At 41.3% G+C, this 13,139-nt stretch overlaps 1 protein-coding gene across 1 annotated transcript in view; it reads right to left on the bottom strand.

Annotated features, from left to right (window-relative positions):
- The window catches only part of MCM6 (minichromosome maintenance complex component 6), a 33,291-nt gene extending 21,388 nt beyond the window's left edge, over positions 1-11,903 (bottom strand). Inside the window, exons 1-7 of the mRNA XM_028101334.1 lie at positions 11,694-11,903; positions 7,485-7,631; positions 5,627-5,737; positions 3,869-4,118; positions 3,284-3,449; positions 2,864-3,009; positions 1,749-1,899 (exon numbers count right to left, since the gene is read on the bottom strand). Of these exons, the coding sequence (XP_027957135.1) occupies positions 1,749-1,899; positions 2,864-3,009; positions 3,284-3,449; positions 3,869-4,118; positions 5,627-5,737; positions 7,485-7,631; positions 11,694-11,800 (1,078 nt within the window). The 5' untranslated portion in view covers positions 11,801-11,903. The remainder of the gene's footprint in view (positions 1-1,748; positions 1,900-2,863; positions 3,010-3,283; positions 3,450-3,868; positions 4,119-5,626; positions 5,738-7,484; positions 7,632-11,693) is intronic.
- Between the last annotated feature and the right edge of the window lie 1,236 nt (positions 11,904-13,139).

Raw genomic sequence — 13,139 nt, 5'->3', positions numbered from 1 at the left:
GCCTGCTTCTCCTTCTCCCACTCCCCCTGCTTGTGTTCCCTCTCTCGCTGTGTCTTTCTCTGTCAAATAAATAAATAAAATCTTTAGAAAAAAAAATGTGCGGTTAAAAAACCATTTTTTTCTGTGCTAATTACTATGACTTTTTGTGAATTCTATCAACTAAGCGCTGGGCACATTTACACAAACCATCCCTTAAAGGCAGAAAAAAGAATCCATTCCACAAACAAAACTTCTGACTTATGATCTTTGAAACAAATGTGTTGGGAAGCATCATGGTTTTTAAATAGTACGCAATTTCTTTGATTCTTCTCACTTGAAAATGGACCTTAAGTCTTTTCTCTTTAGGAGTGGCTGGCCTTCATATCTTGCTTCTAAAAAATAGCACATGGTGAAGTGAGGGTGTGTAATTTCTGAGACTAGGTAGGTCCTGAGAAGCATTTTATTTCCTCCCCGCTTTGCTCTCTTGAATGCATGATCTAGAGGAAGCCAGCTGCCGGTTTGTGAGAACACTAAAACAGCCCTATGGAAGAGAGTTATGTGGCAAGGAATTGAGCTAACAGCTAGCACTAACAGGTAAGTCCTTCAGCCTAGTCAACCTTTCAGATGACTAGAGCCCCAGCTGATATCTTAGCTGCATCCTTGTGAAAGACTGAGTAGGAACCACTCAGCCAGAACCACCCAACTAAGCTTCTCTCAAATCCTGACCCATAGACTGTATGAGACACTATTTGTTGTTTGAAGCCACTAAGTTTTGGGGGTAATTTGTTATGCAGCAATAGATTAATTTCTGGGGGCGGGGGGAATAGAGCTAGATCAAAATTTGGACTCCTACTCAATTAAGGGAGGACACTCTAAAATCCATAAAAGATTATTAACCTAAAGGATTTCAGTTCCATTTCACTGGCCAAATGTTTAGATAGAAAAAAAATTACTTTTAAATAGTTAAAAATATATACCTAAAAGAAATACCCATAACCCCATGAGTTCCTGCCATAACTCCAACTCAGTATGAAAGGATGGAAAAAACAAGGGTAAAGCATGAGGCTTGAAAATTTAGTCATATCCTTCAACACACAAAGGGGATTAAATGATGGTGAGCAACTAGCAACCAAGAGCCAAGGAAACATAAAGAAACCACTGAAAGTATAGACATAGTACATATAACCAAGAAACATCATGAAATCTCCTTCTTGAAAAAAAAAATCAGTATATTAGTCTAATATATTAGAATATACTTAAGGACAGTTCTACCCTAAAGCCAGAAAAAGAAGCCTAAATGAACTTTTTTCTTGAAAAAAAAAAAAAAGATGTTAAAATATACATAAAATTTCCTATCATTTTTAAGTGTACAATTCAGCTGAATTAAATACACTATGTTTTATAACCACCACTCTTATCCGTCTCCAGAACTTTTCATCATCCTCAAGAAAGACTTTATCCATGAAACACTAACTCCCCAGTCCTCCACCCCCCAGGTAACCTCTATTTTGTGTCCCTATGAACTTGCCTATTCTAGGTACCTCATTTTAAGTGCAATCATGTAATATCTGTCCTTTTGTTAATGACTTTAATACCCCTTGTAAGTCCACTAAAAAACCTTTTGATCTGATTTATGTGCTGTAAGAAATCACTTATTGCTGTTTTAAAAAAAATTTTAAGTTCCAGTATAGTTAACATAGGTATTCATTGCTATTTCTTAATCATCATTTTGATTTCAAGTTTATGCCACGAATGGAAAGAACTCTTACCATGTATAGTAGGGAACAGGCTGGTACAGAGATTGTGGTACAGATTTTTATCCTGACTCATTTCAAACACTTTCTCCCACTCCTTCACAGTCATTTGGTTCTTAATGCTCTCAGCGGTCTGTTCCTCATCTCGGAGCTCTTTCCCTCCAAACTGAGGGGTGGAGAAGAAAGGAAAATATACTTGCATGGAAACAAAGTAAAGTGAAACAGAAAGAAAGAGCTTCATTACAAACAAAACAATAGCCTGGGAAGTCAACTTCAGAATCTCTTGACTACAAAGGTTTTCAAAAATATCCCCAAACTTGTAAGGCCTAAGTTAATCAAAATACCGAAGTTTGTCATTTCTCCAGTGAATTGAAAACAAAAAAGCTAACACTGTTTTATATTGCTATCGAAATGAATCTGAATGCTCAAGAGATGAGCCATAATAAAATGTTAATCACTGATACGAACATAAAGTAACATAGTATTATATTCACCCTTCTTCTTCCAATACTGGACTATTTTCCAAACTTTTTCTCACTGCTTTTCCACTAAGGATACAGATTCAAGTTTTACACAACTATTAATACCAGGAATCCATCGCTCACAGAAAGATCAAGTTACTTTACTTCCCAGATTACTAAATTTTTCTATTTGTACTTTCTCCAGGAGCATGATAGAGCAACTGTGTTAATTAAAAAAACAGTAAAATTATACCATGGATAATTTTTATCAATGTTCTTAAGGCATTGAGCTCTTAAACATGAAAACAGGTTTTTCCTCAAGGTCAGAAACACATGAAAAGATTTGAATCAGGGGTGCCTGGGTTGCTCAGTTGCAACTGCCTTTGGCTCAGGTCATGATCTTGGGATCCTGGGATTGAGCCCCGCATCAGGCTCCCTGCTCAAAGGGAGTCCCTCTCCTTCTGCTGCTCGCTCATGCGAGCTCTCTCACAAATAAAAATCTTAAAAAAAAAAAAAAAAAACCAAACAGCCAAAAAACACAAAAACTACAGAACCCCCCCACCCCACCATTAACACTGACTAGATAACTCAGCAGTTTCAGAAGCCTATATTGTTGTGGCAGCCCCAGGGGAGGTCTTTCTCAACCTTTTCCATTCTATTAAGACTCACCCTTGGGTTGGTGGGTGCAACACAGCATGCAAGAAAGACCAGCCTGTATGAAAGATCCCTAACACCAAGAGCCCGGAGTCCTCGAATGCCTTCCGTCTCATATCCATCAACACCACTTACACGGGAATTAGTTTCTGCACGTGCTCCTGAAAGAATGAATGAGTTTCACAGCTCAAATATCAAAGGTGCTGAGAATCAAAATTGCTTAAATAAACAAAACCCATAAATCCAAAGATTTCATTTAGGCCTTGAAATTTTTCAGGACTGTACTGTGTGATGCAAAATCAATTTGTTTCTATTCTTATCATATTTCCTTCGTTGCCTTGATGGATAGCCAAAAATAAGGAAGATTCAAGAAGCTGAATGTTCCTTAGTTTCAGGTAATGAGAATTTGTTAGATTTGAGCCAAAGATTACTGACCTGGTATGCTAAGCTTAGAGACATCAGGCACAACAATTAGAGTCCCTGTAAAGTCACACTTGTCACCAGCTTGAGCTGATTCCACAGCTTCAGCTCTCAAGATCACTTCTAAACTTCGGGGGATACTCCCTCGAGGAAGCTCAGCTTGAGTCTCTTGAATACGAACCTGTTAACAATGGCCAAGAAGAAGAGATTATCTTTCAAGTGCCATATAATCTAAATTAATGCCACAAATATCAACATATTCCAAATTCTTACCATTTGCAGACTTTTGACATTTGCCAAAATTCATCGTAAAAATTCTCTACCCTAATACTCCTTCCAATTTGGTAAGAAATAACATCTACTTAAAAACTTCACCTTTAGGGGGCACCTGGGTGGCTCAGTTAGTTAAGTGTCTGCATTCAGCTCAGGTCATGATCCCAGGGTCCTGGGATGGAGTCCCACGTCGGGCTCCCTGCTCAGTGGGGAGTCTGCTTTTCCCTCGCCCTCTCCCTCTGTGTGCGTGCTCGTGCTCTCTCTCAAATAGTGCCTAAAGGTGAATTATTAGCATAAACTGAATCTGAACGCAACAGAAGATAATACCTTTTGAAAATCAACAAATCTTGATTTATTTGTATCCAGCAAGAATCTCCTTCTGTTGGCACAAACTGGATTTCGGCAGATGTTCGGCTGTGTGTATTTGAACTGCTGTTCTACATCCTTGATCACTGTCTGACAGTCCAAGCACAGGAATGTTCCACTCACAAGCTCTGGGTGAACGGGATGAGTCCGTACCACCTGCCCACTGATGCGAGTGAGCAAACCAATTCTGGATGATGTGAGTTCTCGAATTCTGTTTAAAGATAGATGTCTCATTAGTAAATATTCATTTCCAAACTAAGAAATGTTTCTTTTTTTTTTTAAAGATTTTATTTATTTATTTGACAAAGAGATAGAGAGCACAAGTAGGCAGAGCAGCAGGCAGAGGGAGAGGGAGAAGCAGGCCTCCTGCTGAGCAGGGAGCCCAATGTGGGGCTCAATCCCAGGACCCTGGGATCATGATCTGAGCCGAAAGACACTTAACTGACTGAGCCACCCAAGTGCCCCGAAATGTTTCCATTTTAATGATAGGGTATTCAAGAGGCGCCTGGGTGGCTCAGTTGGTTGAGCGACTGCCTTCAGCTCAGGTCATGATCCTGGAGTCTCGGGATCGAGTCCCGCATCGGGCTCCCTGCTGTCAGCGGGGAGTCTGCTTCTCCCTCTGACTCTCCCCCCTCTCATGCTCCCTCTATCTCATTCTCTCTCTCAAATAAATAAAATCTTAAAAAAAAAAAGATAGGGTATTCAAGGATAAATTTATGTTAAAACAAACAAACAAAAACACAAAAAAACAAGAGAAGGAATTCTTTGGACTTCTCCAAGAATGATTTAGTTAATGTGCCCATTCCTAAATTAGACAGTGTATATGCATTCACAGCAAAAAAAATCAGTATGAAAACTAAATAAAGGACACCAAAGAAATGAAATTACAGCTATAAAACAGATGATCCCATTTTATTTTATATGCAAATGTTCTCTGCTTACCTACAATTTCTAAATAATCATGTATTAGTTTCACAATAAAGTTATCATAGGAAAAAAATGGTATACTCAGAAGTTCAGAAACACTTCCTTTACCTCACAAACTCATTTTTATATTAAATAACTTGTTAATTTTACAAGTAATTTCAGTAGTTTCAGTTTTCAAAATATCACTTCAAATTCTTGCAGTAAATTTATTCTTTAAATAACTGCTAACAGGAAAAAATGTTTTAAAGTTATGCCATTTAAGCTATGACAAAAATTTCCAAAGATTCATGATTTTCTGTGACTGTTCTCAGTTTTCATATTTTCTCACTTGACTGATTTTTCCCCAGATGTCCCCTGAAAGGCGTCCTGAAATATGACAATCCCCAGAAATGGCTTGATTTATCTTACTTCCTATTTCATCTCCCTAGAAAAATGTATTTCTCCAAAACCAAACTTTCTAGATAACTAAGCCTAACTCTTTACACATATAAGACTAAACCTACGGGCGCCTGGGTGCCTCAGTTGATTAAGCGTCTGCCTGCGGCTCAGATCATGATCCTGGGGTCCTGGGATCAAGCCCTGTGTTGCTCCCTGCTCTGCAGGGAGTCTGCTTCTTCCTCCCCCTCTGCCCCTCCTCCCTGCTTGTGCTCTCTCTCCTACTCGTGCTCTCTCAAGTAAATAGATAAAATCTTAAAAACAAAAACAAAAAACAACTAAACCTCCTGAGTTTTTTAATCATTAATTGATGCCTATACTGTTTGGTGAATTCCTGTTCTTCCAAAGGTTTCTTACTTGTGTCTGGTAGGTAGGTCTTGGAATGCAACATAAAAATCCTTGGCAAGAGGAATCTCTTTTCGGTCTTTGACGAAGGTTTTCAAGGCCCGACATAGGTAAGGGTAAACTCTGAAAAGCAAACGAACAAAAATCACACGTCCTCTTCAAGAGGCCTACTAAGGCCTTTCATACTTACAAACAGCTGAAACTAAGCAATTTCATCTGGCTACAACCAAGCCTTAAAATTTAACTATGCAGGAAACTTATATTGTCTAGTCTAGGTTTATGAGCCTCTTCCAATCCTCTCCTATCCACCACAAACAGATCTAAGACAAAAGAAACACAAAAGATAAAATGCTATACCCAAATATCCACTATCTTTAAATTAGCACTTAGCACTGACACTGTAGGCCACTCCTCTGTCCAAGATGAATCTACCTGAACAATCTTGGTGGTTTACAATCCAGCAAGACAGTCTCTCATTTGATGTCAAGACCCGGTATATTTTTCTAGGTATAATTCTTGATTGATAAGAAATGGATGAGGGGAGAAATTTGTGTACTGACATGAGAGCAAACTGGCAGAAACATACCACTTGATTGGTTAGACTGAAGTGTCTTGATACAAGTTCCCAGTAGTTGTTACAGCGTGGTTTGTTTAAGCAGTGGGATCTGGAAGTCCTCTGAACAACGAGCTACCTTCAGGAGACAGAACTGCTACATGGCCTGGGCATGAGGTATGGGTATAGGTGTTTCTACCACCAGCCTGGATTTTCTATCTCCCTCACTTGTCAATACAACTTTTCCTGCTGTGTATTCTCACAATAAACTCTGCTGCTTATCCGTGCAACCGTTCCTGATGATCAGAAACACTGAAACAAGTCATCCATCTCCCAGCCCACCATGTAAAGGAACAGGGTTGTCTCTCCTTAGTTCTGGGTCTTCATTTCTCTTTCAAAACTGTCCACAATGTCTATTTTAACCTGGTTTTATTTATACAGATTGTCACATTAATTGTTTATTTATATTATGTTATGTATGTTTATATGTTATTTATTAATTTATTAATCCAAATGCTGACAAAGATTTGTTTAAAGAGATGTTTCTTATTTTATACAGCAATTAAAAATAAAATGAAAGACTAAATTATTAATGTCTAGTTTCTGCCCAAAAGAAATACCATTCAGCTATTAAAATGTTTTCAAGGGATTTTATATGATATGGAAAATTATGTTATACTGTTAAGTGAAAGGGCAGGCGACTCTATCTACAGTATGACCTCAATAGTTAAATAATACCCAGAAATAAAACAAAATGTGCCAGAAGATCCTTGGGAAACTCCACATTTGCAGACCTGCTAATGATGGTTATCTATGGATGGTGAGAATATATATGTAATCCCACTATCCACAGATATGTATGTATTCCGTCTACTTATCTCTACTTTCTACCTTTCCTACAACATACACATTACTTTCATAGAATCAGAAAAAATTAAACTTTAGGGACAATGTCATACTTTAAAGACACCCTGATCAAGAATAGGATCCACACACTTTCTCAAACACCTACTCCTGGGGGCAAGGGAAAGGATTAAAGAATGACACAGCAATAGCACTGAATGCCTGAAATAAAGTAAGCGATCCTCTGAAAATGGGAAAGCTACATAGAAGGCATAGATTTTTAACATTCCCATGTGAAAAATAATTCGGCTCCACAAAGGCCTAAATTAGTTCAACTAAAATGACCACTGGCTCTATCAAAGGGCCTCTGTGACAGCTGGCTTCTGCCTCACAAATGAACACTTGGCAGTTCAAGAAGATCTGGATTCACAGGCTCCATGCCTATTTAGAGTAAAGAAGATTAATACACCATACCTATAGAACTCTTCTTGAATTGTGGTAGAAAGTTGTTGGTTAAATTGCTCCAGGTCCACAAAACTCACAACCAACGTGTTTCTCTCGGGACGAATGAGCTCCTCTGCTAACTGTAAGTACTTAATTTCTCCATCACTGTTCTGGAACCTGCAGATACATGCAAGTCAGATTAAATTTAAGAATTAGGTAGTAAAAAGAAGAATCTAGATGCCTGATAATTCAGTGTATTGGTTAAAATTCATCAGCTGTAGGGTCAGATGGGCTCACTTTACTAACTGTGTAACTTGGGGCAAGTTACTTATCCCCCTTTTTTGAAAAAAAAAAAAATTAGGACATTATCTCATAAGATTACTGTGAAGTTTAAATGAGGATGCCTGTAAAATGCTTTGCACAGAGCCCAGAACACAGAAAAACTAGGCCTTCAAATTTTAATCTGCATTTCTTAATTTAGTATTTTCTAATAAAAATGCCAACTAGGGGCGCCTGGGTTGCTCAGTCATTAAGCGTCTGCCTTCAGCTCAGGTCATGCATGATCCCAGGGTCCTAGGATCGAGCCCCACATCAGGCTCCCTGCTAAAAGGGAAGCCTGCCTGCTTCTCCCTCTCCCACTCCCCCTGCTGTGTTCCTGCTCTCACTCTCTCTCTCTCTGTCAAATAAATAAATAAAAAATATTTTAAAAATGCCAACTATTCTTTTATTATTGTTATGTATAATTAAGATTGGAAAATATTGGGGTGCCTGGGTGGCTCAGTTGGTTAAGCGACTGCCTTTGGCTCAGGTCATGATCCTGGAGTCCCTGGATCGAGTCCCGCATCGGGCTCCCTGCTCGGCAGGGAGTCTGCTTCTCCCTCTGACCCTCTTCCCTCTCGTGCTCTCTATTTCTCATTCTCACTCTCTCAAAATAAATAATAAATAAATCTTTAAAAAAAAAAAAGATTGGAAAATATTAAACCAAGAAATGCAGTTGAAATCCAAAGATTCAGTTTCTATAGGGAAAATAGACTAGTTGTTAATTTAAAAACAGAGATGAGGTGCTTCACTGTCCAAGTCCTCAGGAAAACAGAAACACCTATACACACAACATAAAGGATTATCACAAATATTTTTGCTTTTTGTTCTTTTAACATAAAATGCAGATTCATTTTGAGGCAAAAATCAATTCCTTCTTCAAATACAGCATGCTCTGTTAAGATATATTACTGGACATCTACCTGCAAAGCATTATGCCAGAGATACTTGAAGCTAAAAATGACAGTGTTGTTCCTGCCCTAGGATTGACACTCTCATAGGAGACACTCCTATTAAAGAGAGGTAACAAGAGAATCTAAACGTCCATGACAAATGAGTAAAGAAAATGTATACAACACATACAAAGGAATACTACTCAGCTTTAAAAAGGAAAGTCAGCTATATGTGTCAACAAAGATTAACTCTGAGGACATTACATTAACTGAAATAAGCCAGGGGCACCTGGGTGGCTCAGTTGTTAAGCGTCTGCCTTTGGCTCAGGTCATGATCCCAGGGTCATGGGATCGAGCCCTGCATCGGGCTCCCTGCTCGGCGGGAAGCCTGCTTCTCCCTCTCTCACTCCCCCTGCTTGTGTTCCTGCTCTCACTCTCTCTCTCTCTGTCAAATAAATAAATAAAATCTTAAAAAAAAAAAAAAATGAAATAAGCCAATCACAGCAATACAAATATTGCATGATCCTACCCATATGAGGTATCTAAAATAGTCAAATTAATACAATAAAAGTGGAATGAGGGCAGCTGGCTGGCTTAGTTGGTAGAGCATGCGACTCCTGATCTCAGGGTTAGGAGTTCAAGCCCCAGGTTGGGTGCTGAGCTTACATTAAATAGACAGACAGCAGAATGGTGGTTGCCAGAGGCTAGAGCAAGGTGGGAAATGTGGAGGTACTAATCAATAGGCATACGGTTTCAGCCAAGTGAGACTGAATAAGCTTTAAGAGATCTACTGTGTAACATTGCACTTATAGTCAATGATAATATATTGTACAGCTAAAAATTTGTTAAGAGGGTAGTCTCATGTTGTGTTCTTTCCACAATAAAATCAAGGAAAAGGGGTGCCTGGGTGGCTCAGTCATTAAGCGTCTGCCTTCGGCTCAGGTCATGATCCCTGGGTCCTGGGATTGAGCCCCCATCGGGCTCCCTGCTCAGTGGGAAGCCTGCTTCTCTCTCTCCCACTCCCTCTGCTTGTGTTCCCTCTCTCGCAGTCTCTCTCTCTCTGTCAAATAAATAAAATCTTTAAAGTAAATAAACAAATAAATAAAATCAAGGGGGAAAAAAAAGAGGTACAAGAAATGTGTTGGGGGACTATAAACTAATTCTGCCCAACAAGAACATCTAGAAAGGCTTCAAGAATTCAAAAGGTGACATTGGAATTCAGCCTTGAAAGACGTTCAGAATTTGAAAGAAAATAACAACACCAAAAAAACCCCAGTGGTGGTTAGACTGACTGCAGATGTTGGCAAATAAGTGGCAATGTCAACAAAGGTACAGGAACAAGGAGGGTTGTAGAAAGGTATAGGAACAGGCTGGTTATGAAAAATGAAACTGGAAAGAGCTGTGAAGAATTTGGGACTTTATTCCATAAACAAGGGCAAATCAAAGTTGGAATTTTGATAGGAAGTTAACATCTCCCCCCAACTCCATAAAGTGATTATCTGTCTTATTTATCATTATCCCCAGCACCTAGCTGTATGGTAAACTGCAAGGTAATGAAGGCAATTATATTTTGTTAAAATTAAACATTCATTGAGGACTTATGCAATATGGTGTGGTGGCCAGGTGGGGTTAATGATGGGATTAGATGAAGTGGCTGACAGGTAGATATAAGTTACTCTACAGAGATAATGGAAAATGGCACCTTAGGAGCATAAAGGAAGAAAGGATTGGTGCTGCCTGAAAGGTTTATAGGGTTTCACAAAGGAGTTGTGAGTCTTTAACTGGCTTTGAAAGATGAAGAGCTGTTAGGCAGAGGTAGGGAATGTAAATTAAATTGTTTTAAATATATCAGAATTTCATAAGACAGAATTATTCACAGTAGTAAAAGTGTGGAAACAACCCAAAAGTCAGTGGATGAATGGACAAAAAGTGGTACACGCATACAGTTAAATACTAGTCAGCCTTAAAAGGAAACTGACACATGCTGTATACATGGATGAACCTTTTATGATATTATGGTGGAATAAGCTAGTCACAAAAGGACACACACTCTTTAAGTGTATATAGTGACATTCACAGTAAGGAGAAGGGTGGTTGCCAGGTGCTGGGGTGGGGTTGGGGATTGGGGTTACTGTTTAGTGGTTGCAGAGTGTCAGTTTGAGAACACCAAAAAGAGTTCTGGAGATGGATGATGGTGATAGTTGCTTAATAAGGTGCATGTATGTACATCATGCCATTCAACTCTCCACTTAAAAAAGTTAAATGCCAAGTTTTGTTACGTATATTTTACAATAAACAAAAAAAGAATTTCATAAGGCACTCCAAAGTCCATAGTCTTAGGGAAAGAAGTGATACATCTGCACTCTCTAAGAAAAGTAACTGGCAGCAGTGGCGGAAAGCCAGGCAGGGAGGTTACGAGAGGACAGGAGCTTGGAAGGCAACTGACCAAAAAAAAAAAAAGTGCGTGCGTCCATGGGGAGGGGGGCGGTGGAAGGAAAGGGAGGGAGTGTGCTCACTTTCAAGCTGGTCGGGGCTCTCTCCTCCCCCCCCCCAGCATCCGTCTACGCGCAGGGTTCACTCTAGTACTTTTATCTCCATAGGCTCCAGGGGTTGCCCGGGCCCTCGGCGCCCCCAACACCAAGGGGCCTGGCTGTCCGGTCCAATCAGGACTCTGCAGGGATCCCCATTCGATCGTGCTACTTATCCTCCCCGAGCCTCAGTTTCCGTACAGGTTCCCAGGGCCGACGGGACCACCAGCCTTACAGGCGGTGAAGACTGAACGATGGGACCAAAGCGCTGCCCATAGAGTCTGAGGAAGGGCTCGCGGTGAATTTTAGTCCCCCGCGGCAGCCTGGCTAAGCCCCACAAGTGGGGCGTGGGACGCCGTACAAGGCGCGTGACCCCTCCGTTCCCCAATACACGGCGGCCCCACGGCCCCGGGAGCTGTGAGTCGGCTGGCCTCGAGCGCCGGAAGCGGGGAGGGGCAGTTCGGGGAAGTTCCGCGAGGAAGGGGCGCCCGCCGACTTACTCCTCCAAGAAATCCAGGAACAGTTTCTGACACTTCTCTGCCACCTCGTCGCGGACTTCCAAGTGCTGGCTGCCGGCGCCCGGCTCCGCTGCGGCCGCGAGGTCCATGGCTGCCTGGCGCCGAGGGGTCGCAGCTGACACGCTCCGCAGCCACGAGTCGCTTCACCACCGACGCTACAGCTTTGCGCGCGCCGCCGCCGCCACTGCTCACCCCCTCGCCCCACCGGGATGGCCGGAACCAATCGTGGCGCAAGAGCTCGCGGATTTCGCGCCAAACCTGCCCAATGAGCGCGGCTTCTCCGTCCGCCCCGCCCACGGAGCCGGGATTTCGCGCCAAATGCAAAGAACTGGAGGAAGCCCGCGGGTTCTGCCTTTGCGCCTGCGTAGTGTGGCCATGCCGCCGGCAGTTTGGTTTCTGGAACAGGTTGAAAGGTTGGATCTCGGTTCGGGTGGTTTTTCAAATGTTCTTCAAATCATTTCACTGATACTAATTGAGCAGTAGACATAAAGCTCTATGGAAAAGAGAAATGAGTAAGATTCAGACCTGCTTGAGCCGTGTAATTGGAGGAAATAAACTGTAAATCACCGGGTAAAGCTGTACAAGAGCCCAAAGAGATGTATAAATAGCACCAGGGAGGGGCGTTGGCAGAGTTATTGTAGTTGGTGCTGACTGGGGAAAATCAGCGAAATGTTTGACATTGTTGATTAACTCCTCTCCTAAACGCAACTGTTGGTTTGCGTCCTCTTGATTTTCTTTACTCTCTTTCTGGCAATCTTTACCCAACTTCGTTCCACTTGCCTTTTCTCCTATTTGGTCATTCTTGGTTAGCCTTTGTAGATGCCTCTTTTTCAGTGAGCCCCTTAAATGGTCTGGTCCCAGGGCCCTTTTTTCTCCTAAAGAAGCTCTGTTGGGCGACCCTCTTCATTCCTGTTGTTGCGGGATCGTTGAGCAAGCCTGGTCAAGAAGGAATTCTTGAGGGGTTTTAAAGTGCAGCTTAGCAAGTTTACTTAAGTAGCACGGGGCTAGGATCCGTCAGCAGAAAGAGCTGCACCTTTGCTGTTGAAACTGGTGGTTATATACTTAGTGTTCAAGGGGGAGGGGACGTGCAGGAAGTATTAGGTCATAAATATTTTCTTGGAATTTCTACTCATAAAACTACTTTCACAAGAGTTCTCTGGTGCTTATTCAGCTTGATACTATTGGTGAGATGTACAGGCAGTCATGAGACCCTTTAAGAATGTAGCAACCAGCACCTATTTGATCCTTATCAGAATTAGGCAGGCAATAGTTCAGCCTTCTGCGCTAAAGATGTACATTTTTCTGCTTCTGTCTCTCATCACCGTCGCTTCTGGGTGCCGATGACTTACACCTTGTGTATCACCAACCAGTACTCTTTCTTGGGCTTCCAAGAGATTAAGAGAAGCCTGGACCACTTCCATTTCTTGA

The sequence above is a fragment of the Eumetopias jubatus genome, unplaced genomic scaffold (assembly GCF_037043125.1).
Source record: "Eumetopias jubatus isolate StellerSeaLion01/CBP00866 unplaced genomic scaffold, mEumJub1_p1.0 scaffold_3, whole genome shotgun sequence".
Taxonomy (NCBI): Eukaryota; Metazoa; Chordata; class Mammalia; order Carnivora; family Otariidae; genus Eumetopias; species Eumetopias jubatus.
This window is presented reverse-complemented; position numbering and strand designations above follow the sequence as displayed.